Here is a 24,991-nt window from a genome sequence, read left to right on the forward strand (position 1 = left end):
CACACCAAACACAATGCTTGTGATTCACATTGCTCATCTACTTTTCCAGCACCAACTATGATTCATAGGGATTTTTTAAATACTGCCGTCTCTTACAACCCTGGCAACATATTTGCTTGAACTATTAAAGGGATAGTACACCCAAATGAATATTTTGTCATCATTTAATCCCCCTCAGATTGTGCCAAATCTGTATATTTCTTTGTTTTGCTAAACACAAAGCAAGATGTTTGGAAGAATGTCAGTAACAAAACAGATCTCACCCCCATTGAAATCCCCAATGTATTTATTTTTCCTACAACGTTCTTCGCGATATCTTTCTCGGTGTTCATCAGAGCAAAGAAATGTACACAAGTTTGGAACAATTTGAGGGTAAGTAAATGATGACAGAATTGTAATTTTTTGGGTAAACTATCCCTTTAACATGTTTCTTGAAATGACAGCTACTGCATTTGACACGTAAGAAAGATCCACCTGAAGATGCTGCAGTGCCCTGCAGACGTGTGCAAAGCAGCATGCATGCTCTCTGAACCGGGGGAAGAAAGAAGCGCAGGTGCAAGTGGAGGTCACCTCCCTGGTGTCCTTTAGCCGCATTCTACGCATTGGTCCTGAGTGGCAGGATTGTACACATGCTGTATTGCAGTCGGGGAGCGCAGAGACTTACTGATGAATAGTTGATGAGCAGCTTCCAGGCAGAAGGCAGGAGTGAAGATCTTTTCATTCACCCACAATCCATTCCACCTCTCTACAGCAAAAACATCTACCAGAGGGTCGTACTAGCTTTAGGTAGTTATTTTTTACCAAGATTGTTAGTCAACTTGCAAATGGACCAGATACAAGTCAGCTACTTTGTTTTGTCCTTTTCTTCCCTCCCCCCCACCTTTTTCTCCGTGCCTTCTGCTGTAAAATAGTGTCCATTATTTGAGGGCTGAATGTTTGGATAATAACAGAGAAGAAAACCACGCCGTGCGTTCTTCCCCCTCAGAACAGAGAGCGGGCCCCTTTGTTGGGGCCACCTCATAATGGCCCCTCCTTACACCGAAAGAAAAACCTCACAGAGCTCTCAGAGTCTCTGACACGCACTGCAAATGCCTCACCTGTTACCATGTCCCTCCCCTGCCACATGTCCGCCTACATTACACGTGAATCAGATGCATTATTTACAACAGAAAGAAATGCTCTTGAGGCAGAGATCAAGCAAACATCCCTTTTCGTGGAGGAGAAGTGGAGGGAACGGGTGGCGAGCCCTGAACTGAGAGCCATTTAGTCCAGTAAACACCAGAGGAGATGGACAGCTGGGTTTAGTCTACACTGATGAACAAATGGGGTCCCTAGAATATTGATAAATTACACGGCAAGCGTAAACAAGCACGGTTAACTTTCTAAGAAATAATCTGGTTGTACAGCAGAGCAGAAAAAACGAAATAATGCATTGAAGAATCTTCAGCTTTAATGCTGGTTTACCCAAAAGCGATTTCCAATACATTTGTATAGACGGTTTCATCGAACACACGTGTAACTTCCGTTAACAATTTATTTTTGATTTAATTTATATTGATAATAACTTGATTTCATATCTTACTGTATATTAATTGTATTAAATTAAAACTATTCAACAGTCTGGGCCACATGTTTATGTTGTTACCGCTGAAACTGTCTTTAGACTGAAAGTTTTGTTCTCCATCCAAATCCACTTGAATTTATTCATTCAGTGTGTAAGAAGCTGAAAACATGAATTTTAAGAGCAATCAGCAAAGTCTGGGAGTATTTGGGCCCCCTCCACCATAATACTCTCAGCTAAGCATTCAAAGAGCCTGTCCGTTTATTTTCCCTGTGAGGGTATGGTGAAAAAAGGGGCCATAAGTTCAGTTAAAACTAATATTTGCCAGATCTCCTCCTATGATCACACATCCCCAAATCACGATCTCAGTAAAGTCAGTTCTGTGTCAGTTTTCATGCCGGCTGCACCTAAGCGACTGCTCATCGCTGGCCATGCAAGAACACGTCTCGCTCCGTCATCAGCCTGCCAGCTCAGCTCATTACCGTCTAAAACCAGAGAGCAAAATTAATGTAAACAGTGCAATCGGATTATTAAAGCCAAGGACAAATATACAAGCAAACTGTAATTATCGCCGCCCATGCAGCTTGGAAAAGTCGAGCAAATGACCACAACTGCAAAAAAAAGTGTACATTCAGTGGATCCTTTATAGTGCTTCATAAGTTAAAATCAGAAAATACTTTTCTTAGAAAAAAACTATAATAATACAATTCTATATTAAAGCACACTGGAGGGCAAAAGAAGGGTTTAGTCTTAAGCCCAAATGGTTCCTTGGATATACAGTAAGATGATGCTTAGATTCACTTCTCATAGCGCCTCCTTATGGCATATAAGCAAAAAAACTTTGGGGCTCAGTCTTAAAAGGATAGTTCACCCAAAAATGAAAATTCTGTCATCATTTAAACAACCTCATGTCATTTCAAACCTGTATGACTTTCTTTCTTCTGCAGAACACAAAAGAAGATATTTTGAAGAATGTTAGTAAATGAACAATGGTGGTAGCCATTCAATTGCATTGGTTTTGTGTCCATACAATAAAACAGCAATTTATTTCCGTTGTCCCACGAACATCCTGAAATTTATGAATCTATAAACATTTTATGCATCTATGAAGCTGTCACTTTTGACAGTTTGATAAATATAAATTACTTTTCATTTTTATATGAAGCCAAAGCAAAGGTAATGCAAATTGAACTATAGGCATGATTTCAAAGTCAATTTCAAATAGCAGGAAAAATATAAACCAGTAATAATTCAATTCAATAATTTAATTCAATCCAATACACTTCAACTTCGAACAAATGTTTGTTTATTTATAATAGTGGTACCTAATACATGAATGCACATAGAGCATGAATGAGATGTGGGACATTTTTGGGGATCTTTATCACTTGTCCCTGTGATTTGTTTGACGATGCCTAAAATGTTCAAAGGCAGAAGAATAACAGCGAAAACTATGAACAAGAAGAACAGAACACACTAAAAGGTTCCCGCAGCACCACTGCTTGCATTTCTATTGACTCGCAGATATGCCCTTGCAGTATTTGCCATGTGTCAGAACCCGAGTTCTGAAGAGAAGCTGAAATGTTATTCTGTATGGCAAGTCAATCAGACCCACAATGTAAAAGTGCATTAGCAAAATGTAAACCCTCATGACTAGCTAAAATTTCCCAATTTGCCTTAATGTCAGATCTGATAAGTGAAAACCCGTCACACAAACATCTGCAGGTTGCAAACTCTTGAGCCTGTTGCCTACTTTTTTGGGACCGTCAGAATCCTGTTCAAATACTGCCTCTAAGTGGTGAATCTGATGCTTTCCTCTGTACATAATTTCCAGACAACAGACACAATGAGCAAGCAACAGGAAAAATAATTAACTGCTTGTTTTATGTATTTTAAATACAGGAGAAAATATTTTTGTACCTAATTCATAACAGTATTGAAATATATAGGGAGAGCGAAAAAGCAAGAGAGAGAAGGTGACAAGTTTTAACAGGATGTTCACCTATAGCCTCTTTCTGGATCTATAACTTCCAAAACACTCAAAAATCCATTTAGTCATTTAGTCATTTAGTCATTTAATCATTTATTCATTTATCAAATACTTTTATCCAGAGCGACTCACACATGAGGTAAACAGTGGAAGCCATTGGTCTCATATAGCCTACCACGGTATACAAAGCGAAGATATTTTTTTATGGATAGAAAGATTAGAAAAGAGATAGAAGTCAGAACTAATCGATGGAAGAGATGCGTTTTCAGCAGATCTTCTTAAAGATGGCTACAGAATCTGCTGATCTTGTAGTAGCGTGCAGATCATCCCACCTATGTGGAACAGATCCAGAGAAGGTAAGTTAGAGTGATTTTTTCCCTTTTTGGGATGGCGCTACAAGGCGTCGTTCATACATCTGCCTCTGAATATTTTTCTGTGCTTGTGACATCATGCCTGTATTTATTGCTCACATAGGTAAAGGAGCATGTAGCAACTTCCTGAAAGCAATTCGCAGAACATCTCCCATCGCCTATATAAATATGCAGCAAACTCATAAAGGGTCACAGTGCGCCAGTACATTGAGTTCCAATATATATACACAACGCTCACTCAAGTGCCTTTACAGTCTAAAACATCCCGAGTCAGATTTACAGCTTGTCAATTACAAGGTATTACTCGGGCTTGACTCTGTCCCCTCTTTCTCCACTGCACTTGGCAGACAATCCAATCCCTATGGGTCTATTTTCAGAGCTCTTTAAATTTCTCACATGACGGGCAGCTTTGCCACTACTGTAACCCAACAAGGTCCCTTTGGTCACGGATACTGTGTTTAACGCTAAAAATGATCGCCTTTGTTGGTGTCGCAAGTCAGCATTTTCTGCGAAACCAAGAAGTGCTTACGGTAATGAATGTCTTTATCGTGGTACTGATTTCCTTTCAGTCTATTAAGAATACTCTCATTATAACAAGGTAGCCAATGTAAAGGATGGATTGAACAATGACCAAAGTATTTAATATATAACAATACATATGCCTTGTTGGTTTTGCAATACTGTACAGGTTTTAAGAAAAATTGTTAAATTGTGTTTATTTCATTTGAGTTTCTAATGTGAAATCGAAAGGGTGAAGGTCAGCCATTAGGAGCAATTGTTAGTATAACCATTTGACCCAAAATACTCACAATGCATTGAAAAGCAACCCCTTAAAATCTAAAGGAATAGTTCATCCAAAAATGAAAATTCGGACATCATTTTCTTCTTTTGCACAAAACAAAAGATGTTATTTTAAAGAACATTTGTAACCGAACTAAGGTGGTACCCATTCACTTGCATTTTTTTTGTGTCTATACAATAGAAGTGAATGGGTATTGCTGTTGTTCGGGTACCAACATTCTTCAAAATATCTTCTTTTGAGTTTATAAAGGTTTCAAATGACAAGAGTATAAGTAAATGATGACAGAATTTTAATTTTTGGGTGAACTATACATTTAACAGCATGCAAAAAAATCACCAAAGAACTGAATGTCAAGAACGGTCGTTTCACATCTCAGAACGAAAGCAATCTGCCAATTTCATAAAAATCTATGAATCTGCTTTCAGATTGATAAAGAACATTGGATGGATTTCTGGAATGCTCTGTTCTGATTGGTCAATCCTGCCACAGAGTGTTCAGATATCCCAAAAGCCACCGCACATTTACAGAAAAAGAAATTTTGAGCCACATATCATGACTACTTTACAGGTTGTTCAGATAATAAATAACAAATCTTTAGTTCTGAATGTATGAATGTCATTGTTCTAAACAAGTCAGCTTTGTTGCACATTGCAATCACATTTTGTACAGAGGACCAAATCACAAGTAAGGGCAAGGTGTTTGGCATCTCCAACAACCTTAGTTTCAAATGCCATTACAGTCTTCAAAATCAGGACAGAAGTATTTCGACTTCTTGGTTGTCAATTGTAAGGGAACATCCATAGATAATGTACTGAACCACTTCTGTGATCCTCTGTTAAGTAAGCTTTTATTAACTTGATTAAACATTTACTACATTTAAACTTGGAATAAATGAGTTAATAGTGTAAAATAGCACAAAGAAAACATTCAGCCAAACAACTTTTTTTGAACTGACAAGATTTTTGGGACAACTATATGAAAAACCACACAAAAAAATAACAGACTCCTGGAGGTATCGAGTTGTTTGGTGAGAGAACTCGTTCACTTGTTAGTGCTAAACAGCGTCCGGTTTGGATGTTGATTTCACAGTATCATCGTTTGTGAAAGCAGGAGGTGGTCGCTACTGAAGGGTAGAAAACTCTGAGAAAGCTAATGGCTTTCCTACAGTCAAGTTCTCAAACGGTTTACTTATTCTCAACATCAAGACAAAAATATTATTTCGGCAGAAAAGAATCGATTCCAAATTTGAATTTTATCAGCATTTCGAAATATATTGTGGTCATTCCTGTCAAGTGTCTGCTAAATTTCAACAAAATCAAACCTCAGGAGTGACATAAAAGGGCTTTTCACACTGCACTTAACCCCGGGTTATCTTCATTCTAAACCCCACTTTTAACCCCGGGTTAACGAATGCTGGTTTCACACTAGTAAATTTGAAGAGGGGAATCCCCGCATTTTACCCGGGGGTAGCACCGCTTCTGCAAGGTTAACTCCGCTTTGGGGTACAAAGGTGTACAGTGTGAAAGGAAGCCGGGGTATAGGAATACGACCAGACGCATAGCAACAGACACCCAATCAAAAACTAAAGAGCACTTAACTCATTTCACAAACTGTGTACAATCACAGAAACTCATGCTCCGTGCAAACAATCCTTTGAGTTTTTCATATGTTTGAGTAACTAACGTCTTAGGAGGCTGAAAACAGCCAAAAAGGATTTACGAGGCGATTTTTATTCAGTCAGTTTGACGCTGCAGTATTTATCCAATCATGACAGTTGACACTGCAAATATGCAAATAGGAATGTTAACCCAGGGTTTAGTGATGTACAGTGGGAAACATCAGGTTATGAATATCCAGGATTAACTCTTAACCCCTGGGAAATTATAAACAGTCTGAAACGTGACACAGATAACCAAGGATTCTGTTTAATGGGGGTTAAGAATAACCCTGGGGTTAAAGAGTTCAAGTGTGAAAAGCCCAAAAGTCAGCCAACAGCAATGTGAAAGACTGACAGCATGACAAGACACATGAAAAGAGAGATACAAATCGAGTTTATAACTTTTTCTAAATACATACAGATATTACCGTTTTACTACTTAAAGCGGGCGTAAAACACTCGGTTTCTGCCAATCTCATATTAATCTTGAGTTCCTATAGAGTAGTATTGCATACATCGTATCTTCGAAGAGTATTTAGTTTGATCACATTTATAAAAGATAGATACAGCTTTACGATTGTTTCCGAACAGGCGCGTGCGGGGGGAGGGGTAGGCTGAACCAAAGTATGTTCGCACCCATTGTCAACAAAACACAGACATCAGTTTCACTCACCGCATGCGGTTCATGTCCGGTATCTTTTAGCCTTAGGACGGCTCCATATACCCGTTTCAACAATCTCCAAATCAAGCATTATATCCACAGTTTATATAACATTCATCAACCAAATGCAGTGAACAAACAAACACCTAAACTTTACGAACATTCTCTTTCTCTCCTGCTTACAAGTGAAAGTGACGTCTGCGCATGCTCTTTCTCCTGCTCTCCTTGTTGCCGTGTCGCCGTGCCGTGTGCTTTTTCGGGAAAATTGTCCAATAAGGGACTAAGAAAAGTTGTTACGAAACAGTTTTATATGTTCGAGAAAAAAATCTGAAACCTGTACGATCGCTGGGCTAGTGTATCGAGCACAGAAATACTACGTAATACACCCAACTTGTTTCTTGACAAGCTGACCATGTTAAGCATGAGAAGACCGCACGTTTAACATCATACAGAAGTCAGAATGCATGACACGGCCGTTTTAAAAGTGAGTCTGAACTTGTTTACATTACAGCATTTGAGGTCTGAAAAAATACAGAGCATATTTTCTGTGATTTTGACCCGTTTCTCGAGTTTATATATATTTTTATTTACATTTGGGAGAATAATTGTTAGTTCACAGAACAAAAATGATTAAAAAAAAATGAAATATAAGGATTATGTATCATAAGGTGCCAAAATGTCAACCCACATAATGAGAAGCCAGATACTCTTTCTGCAATGCAAGACAAGCAATGGCAACCGTCCTAGATAGGAATTACATCTAGATTCCCGCTGCCCAAACTCCCAAAGCTAAGGTGATCTACTGAAGTTTGCAGAAAAGAGAAAAAGAGAGGCTGAGAGCTGACAGCCATTATCGTGAAGTAATTAAGTCTAGGCAAAAACACATGATCCAGGGTACAGCTGAGACACAAGAGACCACAGTCACACACCTAGTCTCCTGTCAGCCCTGCATTCTGTAAAACAGCAATGAAGAGGCCCACAGTGTATGGATCTATCTCCAGAGGGAGGATGCAGAGCAACCTACACAAACATTCATCATCAGACATGACCAGGATCGATTGAAAACCCTGTCTTCTGTGTTCCACCTTCAGTCAGACGATCTACAATGCCTCTTTCACCCGAGAGTCATTCACAGCCATCATTCAACAATCAACGCTCAGAGGGACATTCTGTACCGGCCTGGATATGGAATGGAGCTATGACTAAAATTACTGCTGTAAATATACAACAAAAATATAGGAATGAATTTCGTGTGTATATTGTTTGTTTTGCACTTTTGGATTTGTTCTCCACTCATCTCATGGACACACAAACATAACCAACTGTATTTTCAGTAATGTTCATGTTAGTTGTCATGATTTCAGACCAACATATAGTGTTTCACATTATTCTTGTTACAAACTTTTTCATATGATGTGCACACTGTAGCTTCGGGGAACAATGTATTTGGTTTTCATTCATATCTAGAGGGGAACTGATGATAAATCTGATTTTGATTAGAGGGCAGGTTGTAGTTTGGGTTCTCAAACTATAAATCAATACGATGTCATTTTAAAGGAAAAATACAGCCGTGAAAAAATGAAGAGACCATTGCAACATTTAATTTAATCATCATTTCAAGATGTTATTTCCAGTCCAGTGTCTGTTGAATTTCAACAAAAACAAACCTTAGGACCGAAAAAGTCAAGTGAAAGATTGCAGCATGACAAGACACATGAAACTATGAAAAAATCCAAGTTATGGCATACAAAAATATTTTTTGATCTTTTCCTAACTACATGTACAAAATACTGTTGTATTCCTTAAAAGTGAATATGAATTTGTTTTCTTGGCAGGGAGGTCTGAAAAAATACTGGGCATCTTTTTTTACCCTTTTCTCCAGTTTTCATTTTCTGCAAAAAAAATCAATTTTTTTATTGTTTACTGATTGTTTACACATTCAAGAAATATTGTTAGTAGTTCACAGAATTTTACTTAAAACACATACCTAAAAATAGTAAATTCAGAAGAACAGAAAATAAATTTGAAATGGTCTCTTCGTTTTTTACCACAGTTCAGTTATAATAGTATTAATGCATGGATCCTATTTTATTATATTAGTAATATTATACCTTTAGGAAAAGCTAACAGGAGACATATATGCAGATGAGACCATGATCCTTTAAATAACACAAAAGTGAACAACAAGTGATGTTAATCATGGTGATTTGTTTTAAATTATGAATACACCGAAACTCCTTAAGGGTTAAGAAAAAAGGTGATTAACTGCATTTTAGCAAAATTGTAACTTCTCAACAATCTATCATCCTGAAGTACATAAATATCAACTTGTTTCAGAATACTAACACGAAAAAAAACTGCCAAGTTTACATAGGCTGCTTATGTCCAGCTCATGAAACAACATATCTGAGCGAAGGTCTCTTTGTCTGAAGGGAATATGTGTGGGCGAGCTGCAGAGAGAGATTTTCTTTTCTTGGAACTATGGAAAAGTGGGCCATGCTCGAAAAGTATATAATCCTGCTTTGGTATTCAAAATATCACAAAGTCTGTGAAACTATTGTTTGTGGCTACCGCCCCACTTAACTAGAGGATGACCCACCTGATACTCGAACCCACATGAGCTTTCAACAATAAGACTGCACTGTTACCATCAACTTCCTCCTCAGTTATTGTACTGTTCAAACCAAATCCAGCTTGTAAGTGAGATATGTGGCCTTTATCGCTACATCTCCTCAGGCAGTTCTCTTGTTATAGCCCTTTGAATCATGCTCTATTTTACAGAGTTAAATTATCCATGTTATTCAGGAACCCATTGGGATTTAATTACGACAGGATGTCGGCCCAAAAATCCTCCTCCCGAATGCTTTTTACAATAAAAAAGTCCTCTCACTCTCTAAATAGACAGACAAACATCTATATTAAATATTTAAACAAAGAGAATACTTCAGATGTATGTGCCTCATAAATAAACCCTTCCCTCAGTGCATGTCAATCACCAGCTGTTATTCTTGTCCCACGTCATGCAGCTTTGCCCAAGAGAAATTTCAGATCAATGATATTGAGCCACAGGCAAATTCTGGACTGCCATCTCGATACAGCTGTGACCTCCACACATTGGGAATCACACATACACAGGAGCCTCACAAAATGAGAGCCATTTCAATAACTTCGCTCAATGTTATCACAACAGGTAAGAATTAGCCTATCACAAAGAATGGTGACGCGGACATACTCTTTTTGACACATACATATTGGAGGCAAAGAGAAAGAATGGCTGACACACACAACATAACTGCACCCACCCAACTGTCAGTATCTTCAAGGGTGATATTTAGGTCCCCCTCTACCAAAAACAAGACAAACTGTCAGAACACCTGCATTTACAGGCTTTCAATCTAGGCTGAGTCATTAGGGACAAGGCGAAGAAACATATTTTTAACCACAAAACCTAAAGCACCTGGCATAATTGAAGCAGAATAAATTGAAGAAGGACTCATGCTTCCCAATTTGAATTGCACTCTGTCAACAGATGCATACCGTAGAGCCAGATCAGGAGCATCATGCTTTGCAGCAGCCTCCTTTGAATCTGTCACGGGCGTCTTGAAACATCACTGCAAAACTGTATGTTCAACTGAAGTGGTCTGCACCATTCTCATCAACAAGATCAATATTACCTTGCTGTATTGAATGAACCTTTTATTTAGAACAGGTGAGTGTCACCTGTTATTCATTCTCATCAGAAAGCGATGACTTCAGTCAAGTTAAAGCCTGTTGTAAATCATTGTGTTGCAACACAAAGTTCACTGCACAAGTTCACAAATTCCTCAAGTAATTTATGAGAAGAAAAGAAAGGGCAAAGTCATCTGCATTTTGATCTTTGATAAGAAGGGACAAGATTTTCAACGACACGCGAGCTCAATCATAGCGTTAGGCCTCTGTACCACACGCAGCTGTGAAGCATATTTATGAGATACAGCACCTTGGACAGCGACAAAAAACTTGACGTCAACTACAACAACGTGTTACTTGCTTCGCAAGAAGACTTGTGGGAAAACTTATACAGAGAGATGCAGTTCCGTATAGTTAGATCGCAACATGTACTGTCATTTTTCAATGAATAGTGAGTTTTGAATTGACGTGGTGAATCTATAGTAGCCCGAGATGACTGAAGGTTAAATGGCGTATTGTGCTTTCGAGGAATGTCCTGTCCTCGTAAAGAAAAATGAAGTGATTACATTAACTCATATTTACATAAGAAGAATATAAATCTGAAAACAGGACGACTTCAGATATAAATGTGAACGACGTCAACATGACTATAGGAAGTGATTTCAATACAGTTTTAAAGAACCAACTCCAAGTGCAATTGCTCTGGAGAAGCATTAAGCGCATACCAGCAACTTTCTCTTAACAAAGCAATGAGCCCAATCTCTATCTATCGGCAATCGGATTGAATCCTCCGCTAAAATAAGAAAAGCTTCTTATCTGAGAACAAGCAACCTGTATTTGCTTATGGGCCCTATCCAACTGTTACGCCATACGACTACGAAAGCTCGATTCAAGTATAGAATTGCTTTGTAAAGAATTCAAGTATTATCAAATAAGCAGTAAGTGCGCGCGTGCGAGCGTTTTTGAGAGTGTGCGTGTGCACAGCATATGTCTTTGCATATGTCAGACGATACCATGAAAACCCTTAACCGTTTTGTTCCTGCCCAATATTGGTGCATAGACGCCCCCACAAGCACCCATCTGTTACTTAAACCAAACATTTGATGTCATCCGCACTATACTTAAGCACAAAAGCGAAATGCACCGTAAGTGTCAATGAAACGCATTTGCGTTGCCCAGAAAACATATTTTGCGGGAAAAAACTTACCGCAGTCTTCACACAAGATCCTGCCAACATCCTTTTTCAGATTCTTCCCACTCGTATCTAAGGGAGCGAAGGATGCTTTGAAAACCGAGGGCTCGTCAGTCGGGTCCATGAAAAATATATACTTGTGATTCTTTTTCACTTTGGCGCACGAAGTCTCTGAGCCAAATTCCCCCACGGTGACGAGCTGCTCCCGCTTCAGACCCCCGCTGTTCCGCGGCCACACGTCCAGGACTTTGACATTCACACTGTACGGCTCCTCGGATGCGTTCTGAGGCGCGGACTGCACCTTGCCTTCAATCACCACGGCTGATCTGTAAGCCTGGTCCTGCAGGGAATTCAAACTCGGGGAGTAGCAGGCGAAGGAGACCCCGATGAGCAGCATGGATAAGTGTACCGAATCAAGCCTCCTCATGCCGCCTGCTTTGGCTCGATGGTCGGTGGTCGCGTTGCGGCAGGGCTCTCTCGGCTGCGGGGCGATGGCGGTGGAGCTGGGTTGAAGGAAGAGACTGCAAATAGGCTCCAGTAGCACGGCGGCGCGGCAGACCTTGCGTAAGTGTCCATGCCATCGGGATCCGCTGCTTTATTCCGATAAATTTGCAATAGGGAAATACCAGCTGAGAACCGGAAACAGCGTAATGGTACTGGGTTAATAAAAATCCCTTAGCCGCATTTTGCCGAAGCGCATCCGAAAAATGTGGGAAAAGTCGTGGATGTTCCCTCCTCCGAAGACACTTGCAGGTATCCGCAAGACGCCGCCAGTCAATCTTTGCCCAAAAATTGCAGTGGGGAGCGCGCCCTACTCGGCGCTGACTGCTCTATATCTTTCACTGCAGTGAGATGTGAATGCTGCAGTAAACTACTACTTTCGTTAACCACTCACTGCAAACGTAAGAATCCACGGTTTTGCACTGTTGCCGTCTCCCTCCTGCCCCGTCTCTCTCCGCCACCCCTTATCTATCAGGAAGGAAAGATGTGTGCGGTAAGATTCCCCGCACCGACGACAGATTCACGGCTGGGGTGCTGAAAGAACGCCCATGCGCCGGCTTGAGTCTTTAGTCTCCGACACCCCGAGAAAAATAATCAATCCATGATCTCTCCCATGACCGATCCTTACGAAACAAAAATAAAAGAGCACCAAAACGTATGATTCAGGAAAGCATCCAGCTTTAACCTCCCTTTAAACGGAAACGCATTAACGTGACTGGTTCCAGAGAGTGCGATGCCAACAGTGCGAATGAATCTCAATGTGTCGGATTTTTGAACCGACGGCTTTGAATGAGTTTTGCTTCTCATTCCATTACTTAATCATGCCCTGCATTCAGGTCACATTCGCCGCTCTGCCTCAAAGAAAAAAAATGATAGTGAGGCGTTGCATCAAATCTATAGGCTACATCTGCTCTCCGTTGCACTGCTGATATATGCACGATTGTGAACATTTGGACCAAATCAAATGGGAAACTCAGAAGGTAGCGCATACTGCATCAAACGCTAAAATACAAGAATGTAATCCACTTACACTAAAAGAAAAAGAGACATGGTTTAAAACGATATTATCAGAATTAGAAGGGAAGTGTAATACATGCAAAAACTAAATCCTGACGTAGAAAACTGAATGAAGACTTAACCTGTGGATCTGCAAAGGAGCGTAAATAAAAAAATTCACGTAGAGCGACATCTGCTGTTCTGTGCGCACAGGACTTGAGGTCGAAACACATTTTAAACATATGAAATGAGTGTTCGAGTCATAGGTCGAAAAGAGCCAAAGTCGTGGTGCCTCAGATGGTCTATAGTTTACTACTAGTTTACTCATTTAGGCTATTTATAATCATAATCATGCGACCAGTGCACAGATTAAAGGAAGAGGCACATTTGCGCGCTTTTAATCAAATTGGCTTCAGCACGAAAACTAGTTCTCATATCAAATACTTTTTTAAATGTATAGACAATCACATTTAAGTTGATAACGAATATTTTCGACAACATTGAGGTGATGATCCATGACAAGTCTAATGGGTACTGTCCATGGTTCTGAAACAAAACTGCCCCAGACCTCCCATTTACAAAAGTGGCCGGCACAGTCACAAGCACTAAAACTACCCTTTGTACACTTACCAGATTCAGCGGTTCCAATGGTCTCGAGCTTTGTCTCTGTCGAAAACATTTGGGCTGATATGAATTAATATTCGTTCACGGATTCGGATCACTTTATTCTACTTTCTATAGATCGAACTGAGCATGCAAATCACCTCAGACTCTGCTGAACACCAATAACTTTATTAAATACTACTACATGCAAACAAAAGTCCTGAATACATGGCAAACATAAGAACAGTTTATAATGGCTTTATTTTGTCATGCACCCTATAGGCAAACTGATTTCCCCAAAATACGCAAGAAAAAAATTCTGAAAAATTTCAGAAGAACTTGTAGACGATTAATTCCAATATATATATATATATTTAGAAGATACATTTAGAAAGATTTGCTTCAGCACAGCTTCTATGACTGAAGTAGCTCCAGCTGCAATATCAAGAAAGCAACAGTGCGAGGCGCACGAGCCATTTGCTTTTCCCCAGCTGAGCGTGCTGACATCAGACCGCACGCGCACGGCGTTGAGCTCGTGCGTGCGTCCGTCTCCATGCCACGACTCGCTCTTTCGTTCCATCTTGTGAACGGCGCATCGGTGAAGCGGCACCGCGGCAGTGTTTACAGTAGGCCTACGGGGCTTACAGGTTTCCATCATTGTTTTTGACAGTGGTCAACTGCGAAGGACTTGCACAAGGGCTAACGCTCTGCCTGCAGACTGAGCGGGGTAAGATATGCCGAACCACGTCGCTCGTTATGAGGTCTGCGACTTTGGCAACAGCACTGCACTTTACGATGATATATCATGGTATTTTGCGCTATATTGTTTTTAAACGATTTATTTTATAAATAAAATACATTTCCGCACCCGTGGGCAGATTACAGACTGCTTGCTCAAACTCGGTAACCGTTTACAGTGGACAGACAGCGAGGCTGTCACACTCTGTTGCGGCAAATCCACTGTGCCTTTTAATTGTGACTGTGACATACCGTTATGTGTTCAAGCTAACAGAGTTCACCTTCGACCAAAAACAAGTAAACCTTTGAGTGATGTTAATGGATCGCAACGATCAATACATCTTTCCTTAACATTATTTTACTTTTAAATATACGCAATAACATTGTGTTAGGCCCACATTAAAGAGCGCATGATAAGTTTTAAACGTCAAAAAGATGCTTAAGTTTCTATTAAGAATGGCCAGTTAAACCATTACAATAGGCCATACAAAGTCAGTGACCACCTGTTTTTGATTCAAGATATTCTGACGTAATATCAATCACAAAAACAATGACTAGATATTTAGACTAGAAAACGTTCTGGAAACATGAAAAACACGGAACTTACATTTTTGTTAATTATATATTCTGTTTATTAAAGTAAAATCATTTGCTTACGACACTTGTTACAGACTTGTTTAGAGAATTTGTTGAAGCGTATTTTAGAATACTAACAGTATAAAATATAAGCACTGCATTGAAATACATTTTTCCAAGACACAAATATAACGGATGCTCTTTGTGTTGGGCATATGTTCGGCGTATAGCAGTTTCTGGCGAGAATTATTAAAATATTACCAAAATAAATTGTCTGGTACATATAATTTCATGTATTTTAGATATTTTGTTTGCTTAAAATAGAACACTGCATGTTCTTTATTGCTTTATTTCCGGACTGGGGAAAATGCATGTACAATTTTATATTTCTGTTTCTTCCTTAACAGTCACTAAAATATATATATGGAAAGAAATGCATAAATTCTCTCACCTGGATTGTTGTTCATTAGAGTTTTATAATTAAATTGATTTTGGTATAGTCTGGATTTTGTTTAGATATTTTTAATACAGAATTCCACAGATTTGTTTAGCATAAATCAGTCTTCTTTTATGAATTCCATCAAAATGTATTATATAATCAAATTCTCTTTCATTTCAGGCTTTGCGTGATTTTTATATATTTTTTAAGAAGACTTAGTTTGTATTTTCACTATAGTTTATTAATCTATTATTATAGTTCTCAGCTGTAACTTACAACATTGAATGATATTAAAGTGCAACAATATTGTCCTTTTAACAATGCTGTGCTAGTTCACTATTTTTAGCACATTTGTCATGTTACAGGGTATCATTGTAACGCATCAGAACCCTTAAATTCATAATATTGCCTTTGTTCGTTTGTCAAAACTATAGGTCTACTGTATTATTAACCAAGGGGCTGGGTCATTTAAATCAGATTTCTTATGAATATAACAATTATTTTGAGGTTAAAAATATGAAAAAAATAAAAAACATTTAAAGATTAATGTTATAGGCTTTGTTTAAGAAAGCGATAGGCCCAACACATTTTCCAAGGTTAATTGACAGCATTTTAACTGTTCCGTTAAGTTAAAGTAAAAATAATTTGTTCAGAATATTACAGAAATGATCATATTTCGATTTTTGTTATATTTATTTGTAAAATAACAACGTATTTGAGTATGGACAACATATAAAAGAAAGAAAGAAAGAACACATACATTAAGTGTTATAAATTAAAGCATCAAATGAGGATGTTACAAACTACAATATCCATTTAACATTATAAAACAATTTAAAACCGTGTTTATTAACGAATGTATAATTTTAAATCTCTTATTACTTTGTCAAATATTTTTAAATGAATCCCAGGTATTTGAATGGCCACAAATAAAATCTATGCTAGATTTGATTACCATTGGGCCTATACATTTAACATATTTGACTTATTAATTAATTTAGTTCACGGACAGCCGGCACAAATTTTTACTCCAATGAATATTGATCAGTGCAGGTTTTTGAAAATCAGATGCCTTACAAACTTATAGCCATTTAAAAACTTTTTTTTCCGTGAATAGCCTTATATAGTCTACAGATTATTATAGAAAAGCTGAATTTAAGTAATAACACGCTTTAGCCTACAATAGGGGCTAAGTTGACGAACTGGATCTTACATTATAGAAAATGTTTATTTTAATATTGTAATTATTTTATAATAAACTGTTGTTTCAATCCATTTCACTAGTGACAATAATGACCTCAAAGAGTTAAGCTTCAATAAACCTTCAATTATTATTCACTTATAACTATTGAATAAACCAGTAAAACCCATCACTGAAAGCTATTTTTATTCAACTTAAAACTGTGGGGAAGCCATTAAACCAGACAATTTTGTATCCCATTTTTCTGATTGACCTGATTTTTTTTGTGAAATACAAAATGACTGTTATCGACATTTCAGGGTAAATTCAAAAGTAATATCAAAAAATAAAATTTAATAATAATTCAAATGTAATCACACAACAATGGAAAAGAAATGCATACAAATGTACAAGTTATTAAATTGTGTACATTGTATACAAATGGTATAGTGTGAATATAATCACTCTAGTTAATAAACCCTAATTTAAGAGGGTTTAAAGGTTGTTTTCAGTAAAAACTATGCTAGTTTAAAAAACTGTAATCTATTTAGAACTAGTTGTTTTAAATCAACATATAAAATATGGAAATACTTGAATTGAAAACGTTATAGTTTTTGCAATTCCTAACATAACAAATAACGCGACGTTTGTTTTAGTTTTTAAAGATATAATCTTTACTTCCAGATAAGACAATTCTGCTTATTCCGTTCAACCGATTTACAATAAAAATGAATCCTAAAATTCAACCGATACATAGCTCTCTTGCAAAAGGCATTAAAACAGCTGAACACAGAAATCTTTAGACAGAAACTACACAATAGATTCAGTGTTGATTATTTTAACCAGCAGCGAAGCTGTGCTTAATCTAAAAAACTTTATTGTTTACTGCTAAACATTCTGTAGTGGTTATTTTTTAAAACAAAAAACGTTGGTGCTTATCTTTATTGGGTGGCAATGAATGTAAATATAATTATTTGTCATTTTTATCTTGTAATGTATTCTTTTTTTTAGTTGAACTTGCAGATAATTGAACAGGCTAAAGTTTGGACAGCTAAATCCAAGACAGATGTGTGTCAGGTCTCTCAGAGTCACCATCTTTATCTAGGTTTAAATTGCTTAAATATTCGTCCCCGAAACAAGACTATTAAAATAGGCTATAGAAAAAAGCGTTTCCCTTTAAACAGGCGGTTTAATCCACCATTTTATCATCTGTTTAGCAACGGTTAACAACGTCCTCAAACGATACTCAACCCAAATAAAAGTGTCTGTATCTACGGTCAATTTATCTAGGCTATATTCTATTTGTGTACAGCAACACCCATGAAATAACCTGTAAGAATAACGGAAGACAGCGCAGCGCATGCAAGTTTTCACAATAAATGTTTCCTAGCACAAACCTACAATGTGATTATGGACTATGACTAAAACCTTCTATGCGCTTAGTCTACGGTGAAGGTTATTCATTTAATGTCAGTATCCCTATACAGTGAACGCACTGCTCTGAACAGCGCTCGTCTCCTCTCCTCACGCAGATCTCGCGAGAGCGGTGGCGTGGCTGGTTGGCAGTAAGCTTGCAGTAAGACAGAGGGAGAAGGCAGGCAGCATCATGGCGGACAGAGACAGTGGAAGTGAGCAGGGAGGAGCGGCCACGGGCCCGGCTGTCGGTTCCGTGCACCCAGTGACAGGAGGGGCGGGCTCGGCTTCCGGGCTGCAGCACGAGACGCAAGAGCTCGCCTCGAAGCGGGTTGACATCCAGAACAAGCGCTTTTATTTGGACGTGAAGCAGAACGCGAAAGGCCGCTTCTTGAAGATAGCCGAAGTCGGGGCCGGGGGAAACAAGAGCCGCCTCACTCTCTCCATGTCCGTCGCTGTCGAGTTCCGCGACTACCTGGGAGACTTCATCGAGCATTACGCCCAGCTAGGACCGAGCAATCCCGACATAGCGCAGGACGAGCCCCGGCGGGCGCTGAAGAGCGAGTTCTTGGTCAGGGAGAATCGGAAGTACTACATGGATCTAAAGGAGAACCAGCGGGGCCGCTTTTTAAGGATTCGGCAGACCGTCAACCGGGGGCCCGGTTTGGGATCCACGCAAGGCCAGACGATCGCTCTTCCAGCGCAGGGACTAATCGAGTTTCGCGATGCCCTCGCCAAACTCATCGACGACTACGGGGTGGAGGACGAGCCCGCGGAGCTGCCCGAGGGAACCTCGTTAACTGTGGACAACAAGCGCTTTTTCTTTGATGTGGGCTCCAATAAGTACGGGGTGTTCATGAGGGTAAGCGAGGTTAAGCCCACCTATCGCAACTCTATCACAGTGCCCTACAAAGTGTGGTCCAAATTCGGGAACACTTTCTGTAAATACGCGGACGAAATGAAAAAGATTCAAGAGAAACAGAGGGAAAAAAGGGCATGCGAGCTCCAGCAGCAGCAGCAGCAGCAAGAGGAGATGCAGGGAGACGCCGGCGACGAGGATTGATAGTGGAAGGAAAACATGCAAAAAATCATAAAGAGTAACATAAAGAGAAATTATAAGTAAGAAAACTGTACTGTACAAAAAAAAGAAAGATACGTAAAAGATTTAACTGTTTAACTTCAAGGGAGCACTACCCACAAAAAAATACAAAACCTCCACAGACTGACAGTTAAGATTCAACACCCATCGCTGGACGTTATCCACTTACCCATCATTAATACAGTAAGCGGCTGCTAAACAGAGTAATAACATTATATATGAACTGTCTTTCCTACTTGACTACAACAGAACTGAGTGTTTTATTTCCCTTATTAACCGAGGACTTTTTTACAAAGGTGTTTGCGAATGTTCACATGGAGTTATCGCCGAGTTATGAGGAAACGATTCCTTTACATGTGAGCTAATGACTTCAGCACAAATCAGATGTTTTCGTTTCTTTTCTTGTTTCTTCTTTATCCAAAATTGAACATCACCTGAAGAGGAGGTTGTAATGGTTGCCATGGCACTAGATAGTTACAAGCATCACATATGAGGGCTAGCTAGGGATCTTGATGTGACATTATCAACCTGTTGATCAGTCCCTAAGAGGTACAGAGGTCGCTGTGTGCAGGACAGGGTTTGATCTACGGGACGTTTGTGGCGTGGTGGATGACCTCTCGGCAAACGTTCTGAGGAGTATTACCAGTGTATTTGTTCAACTGAAGTTATTGTCATGCAGATGATATGCTATGTATTTGTGTCTCGTTGTCATGCACAGTGTATAAACAAAGGTACTCCGGTAAGAGCAAGGACAACCGGAACGAAAGAGCTCTTTTTTTAACGTAAACGTTAACCCTGACCTACAAGACCCCTCGAATTAAAAATACAAAGTATCGAATGAAAATGCTAATGTAGAAAATATACAAAGTATGATTTTGTGAATCAGATATATTTCAGCGGAGAAGAAAACACCCCACGTTTTTAGTGGGGGATTTGACAAACAATCTGTAAAAGGGTTATATAAAAAATATATAAAGAGATATATATATCAGTCTACCAATGAGAGTATGAATGGCGCCAAGGAATGCTGTAGTTGCATGTTAACCTGTACACAGCCACATTGAGGTGGATTTCTCAATGCTTGTCCTCAAGGACTCTTCTTTGTAATGTTTTCAATGTCTATAATGTTTGGTCATGTAGTTGAACTAATACAGATATTCTTTTAAGGAATGAGTTCATTAAAGACGCGAGAAGCGTGTGTAAATAATAACAAAATATCAACTCTTGACTGTTTGATCAGACATAAATGACAAATCTTTTTTCAAGGGGTCCTTGAGGACCTGTGTTGGGAGACCCTGACTTATGAAACTTGTTGGGGAGCATACTCTTCAGCATTAAACATCCTGGTGCCTTACAGACTCTGCATGCTTATACACTGGCTGGTGCTTCGGATCTATGTTTTGGCTCTTGTTTTATTTCATTTTCTCGTCTATTTTGTTTTTTTCGGTCCTGCCCCCTCCTTTATGCTATTGCATACGTCATGGTCTAATGGGCTGGCTGGGTTTCTTTATGAAAAGAAAATCGTCGTTCACAGGTTTGATAGTTTTCCTCGTACAAGGTGTTGGCAAGAAGATGAGCCTTCTTTTCGATCAAATGTCAGCTTCGTGCTGAGCAAAAGAAGGTTTGTTTGCATTTTCTTCTGACTGGGTTTATCTCGCGACAAAGTTTTTTGTTGTGAGGTTAACTTTATCGTACATAGTTTGGCAGCACCGTGTCATCTGTCACGGACCAAAAGCCTAGTTTGGGTCGTGTGGCCAAGACATCTTTTTTCCTTTCCCTAACTTTAGTATTGCTTCACACAATTTGTCATTTCGGAAACTCTTGCTCACTACGTTTTTTTTCTTCTCATTTCTCTTTTGTTTTCTTCCCAGTGCTATATTACTGTGTGCAATATTGAACGTGCCAATGTTGGCAATATATGTATATCAATTAAATATATGATTAATATTTGAAAAGCATGTGGCTGAATCCCACGTTTATTTCTTTAAAGGTTTTTGTTTCTTTAAAGCCTTCTATATGGACAAAAAAAGGTGTGCATCGTGAGAAGAAATCAAGCTTCATCCAGTTAGGTGAATTGAACACAGTTAGGTGAAGTGAACACTTTTTGTAAACATTCATTTAAGAAAATGCACCCCAGTTTTGTCTCTGTTCCTCTTAATAAGGGAGGGTTAGGGGTTACTGGAATTGGGATATGAAATGATGGCAGTGTTAAGGCCTTTGGGTATGGGGCAATGAATATATATCCTTAAGTTCCTCTCAAATTCATGGGAAGATGCTAATGAAGGTGTGACCTCTTCTGTCTTCAGTGATTGATGTCAGTAGCACATTGCTGTCCTAGCTGGAGAAAATGTCTGACCAATGTTTGTTTGAAAATGACCTCGACAAGGAATGCCTTGTGCCGTTTTTCTTTCTTTCTCTGTTAACTTATGTTCCTTCCCTTTTGCGAAAAGGATCACTGAATTACTCATTCGGCGGTTATGCGTCAAATATAATTTATGTACATTTTACAAATTAAAAAAATTAAATAAAAGAAATTTTAATTTACCCACCCACGAAAAGAATGTTTAATATCAATGTTTCTGTGTTTTCCTATATGCATTGGCATTTTGCCGTGGATGATATTGAGGTTCTGACTTCCACAAAGTTTTCTCTGTGTACTTATAGTCGATGTAGCACTTATAAAATATTAGACAAAAATATTTTATTTTACTGAATCTGATATGAAGCATCCACACTAAACGTTTTGTAATAACGCATGTCATCTTGTCATGTGATTCAATCTTTACTGTATGGGTAATGTCCGTTGGTTCCAGTGGTTGAATGTTGTATAATGTCCACAAACAATTCCTCCACATTTTCTAAGGATGTTTGAAGTCTTTTGTCATCTAACATTTTTTTAAACAATATATGCTTTTAAGAATATGAGATAACATGGCTACTACAGTGTGACTGAAGGGGTCTTTTCTCAGATTAATGGGGTCATATGACACGGCTATATCTTGTTAGATTTAGAAAATATTATCATTTGTTTTAGATGTAATACAATGTGTATACATGATTTAAGGTTCAAAACACTTTTTTTCCACATATTGTGCATGTTTGTATCTCCTTTTTGCCCTGCCTCTCTGTGAAACGTGCAGATTTTTTACAAAGCTCATTGCTCTGAAAAACGATGTGTGCTATGATTGGCCAGTTAACCAGTGCGTAGTGATTGGTCGAATACTGCAAGCGTGTGCCAGAAATGTAACGCCTCTCACCATATTTTGAACATCAGGTTCCAAAGCAACTGTACTGACAGATACGCCCACCATACTTGCGTATACATTTGGCCGGTCTTAAGGGGGTCGCACACCGGATGCGGAAGCGCAGCGTGCCGTCTAGGACAACTCTGCTATTATTATAGAATCAACATCTTTTATTTCGACACTTTAACTTTTGCAATTTTACGTGTCTAATATATTCACGGGCAAGTTATAACACACCAAAGACACAGAGAAACACCCATTCGTGCAATATGACCCCTTAAACAACCATAAGAGAATTAGACATTTTTCAAATGGTACTGTTTGAGCTTCGGTCCAAAGGCCATTCTGCTGAATGTATACTGAAATATCATTTACATTTGTCTTAATTGTGCCTTATATTGTCATTTTACTAAATCTTCATACATGTTCATAAAACATTGGCTGCCTTGATTCTCTAGATTCCATTTGCAATTGGAACTTGTTTTGGAAGAACAGAATTATGGTGTTCTAAATAAATAAGAAACAAACTTAGTTTTATTATTATTATTAATAAAAAGCATGATGTTTAAGCAATGTCTTTTAAACTTGAAATTATTTAAAGTAATTTTTTTAACTATCCTATAATTGATTTTGATCATGCTAAGTTGAGGTTCTTTTTCTTAAATTCAGACAAGTTTTTATGACTACTGATCTACTGTCACTGTGACAGAACTGAATTTGAATTTTACAGTTTTAGGACTATAACATGTTTTATCTTTTATGTAATTGGAAGTTTGCTTTCTAACTAAATGTTTAACCATTTTCTCTTGCATTTCAATATTTAAAAGGTATGAACACAAACTTACAAAACAGCCTAGCTGTAAGCAATGGTTAAAATCTTAGAAAACAACAAATAAAGCAGCAAAAACTGGACTTAGCACAGTTCTATGGTACATTTCATCATTACTAAAAGCTTTTGACAAATAGATGGCACTATCACCTATTTCATCATTGTAGGGAACAATAAAAAAAGACTAATAACAATCCTACAAATTGTTGACTAAGGTTTTAAGGAACAGATTGAATTACAAAGTTCATTCAATGACCAGTAGATAAACATTACACAATACATCCACAGCGATATAAATAGTATCCAGTTGACCTTGAAAAATTAAGTTATATTTCATAAGCCCTCATAACAAAACACTTCTTGTTATTATTCTTTACCAGTATGTCCCACTGCCATTGAAGGTATAATGATCACGTCTACGTCGCAGTATTATAATGGAGAAAAACATTTCAGTGTCAAGCAAAGACGATACAAGTATTAGGAAATAAAAATAAGTTTTGTTTTGATAGCTCAACATTGTCACTTAATACAGCCTTTGACAGCTTCCGACATCTTTCATTCATCCTACTTTTATATGACTCCCTGTTCTGTGAAGCACATGAAGTAATGGCTTTGGTTTTGTGTACATACAATGGAAGTCAATAGAAGCAAGTGTTGTTTGGTTACGAACTTTCTTCAGAAGAAAGGTAGTGATACAGGTTTGGAATGACATGAGGGTGAATTTTCCCTGTAACACCCAGACATACTTATCTCTTTTTAACTTTATCTATTCTTAATTTATCATTTTATTGCGTGCTTACTAATGCTTCCGACCATACAAAAGGAAAGAAGATCTGACTTTTTGAAGATCTGCCAGGACACGTGCTCCACACTATAAATACACTCTTAAAAATGAAGGTGCTTTATGGTACCATCGAAGAACCTTTTTTTGTCCAAATGGATCCATAAAGAACCTTTAACAACTGAAAAACCTTTCTGTTTCACAAAAGGTTCTCCGTGGCAAAAAGGTTCTTCAGATCATAAAAAGGTAAGAAATAGATAATTCTAGAAAAGACTTTGTCTGAATGGTTCTTTGTGGAACCAAAAATGGGTCTTTCATGGTATATTGCCGTGAAGGTGCTTTTAAGCACCTTTAGTTTTAAGTGTATATTAATCTTATTTAATATAAACTGTTCGAGTTTAGATATCAGTGACCTCACATCGACAGTCTATATTTGCTTTCTAGATACAAAGTGCTATTTGATTTGAAATATGAAGTTTTGATTTACAAAATGTTGAAGAAAATGTCCTCCTTAAGGTACATTAATTCCAGAGAGAAAACATTGGCCCTGTAAAATGACTTCATAAATTACAGTTAAGGAGAATATGATCTCTCAAAGCCTTTAATAGCAAAATTTCTGTTCCCTGTGAAAATGAAACACCTAGTCATATACCCTACATAATGAGCAGATCATATCTCTAACCTTACA

General features: G+C 38.2%; 2 protein-coding genes across 9 annotated transcripts in view; one reads left to right on the forward strand and one right to left on the reverse strand.

The window, feature by feature from the left end:
* Nucleotides 1–13,214, reverse strand: part of nrg2a (neuregulin 2a) — a 71,995-nt gene extending 58,781 nt beyond the window's left edge. For 3 of the 8 annotated variants that reach the window (XM_056730226.1, XM_056730224.1, XM_056730223.1), the window contains exon 1: nt 11,919–13,214. In XM_056730226.1, the coding sequence (XP_056586204.1) occupies nt 11,919–12,330 (412 nt within the window). In that variant the 5' untranslated portion in view covers nt 12,331–13,214. The remainder of the gene's footprint in view (nt 1–11,918) is intronic. The other 5 variants (XM_056730227.1, XM_056730225.1, XM_056730231.1 and 2 more) reach the window with 3 other exon arrangements.
* A 1,363-nt stretch (nt 13,215–14,577) lies between these two features.
* Nucleotides 14,578–21,992, forward strand: puraa (purine-rich element binding protein Aa). Its single transcript, XM_056730233.1, has 2 exons — nt 14,578–14,730; nt 18,469–21,992. The coding sequence occupies exon 2, from the start codon at nt 18,543–18,545 to the stop codon at nt 19,410–19,412; it is 870 nt and encodes a 289-aa protein (XP_056586211.1). The 5' UTR covers nt 14,578–14,730; nt 18,469–18,542; the 3' UTR covers nt 19,413–21,992.
* Nucleotides 21,993–24,991: the final 2,999 nt, after the last annotated feature.

Source organism: Triplophysa dalaica, chromosome 19 (genome assembly GCF_015846415.1).
Source record: "Triplophysa dalaica isolate WHDGS20190420 chromosome 19, ASM1584641v1, whole genome shotgun sequence".
Taxonomy (NCBI): Eukaryota; Metazoa; Chordata; class Actinopteri; order Cypriniformes; family Nemacheilidae; genus Triplophysa; species Triplophysa dalaica.

What these genes read in the sequence shown, in the direction of transcription:
- puraa (XM_056730233.1), top strand. Translation starts at nt 18,543, where the DNA reads ATGGCGGACAGAGACAGTGGAAGTGAGCAGGGAGGAGCGGCCACGGGC.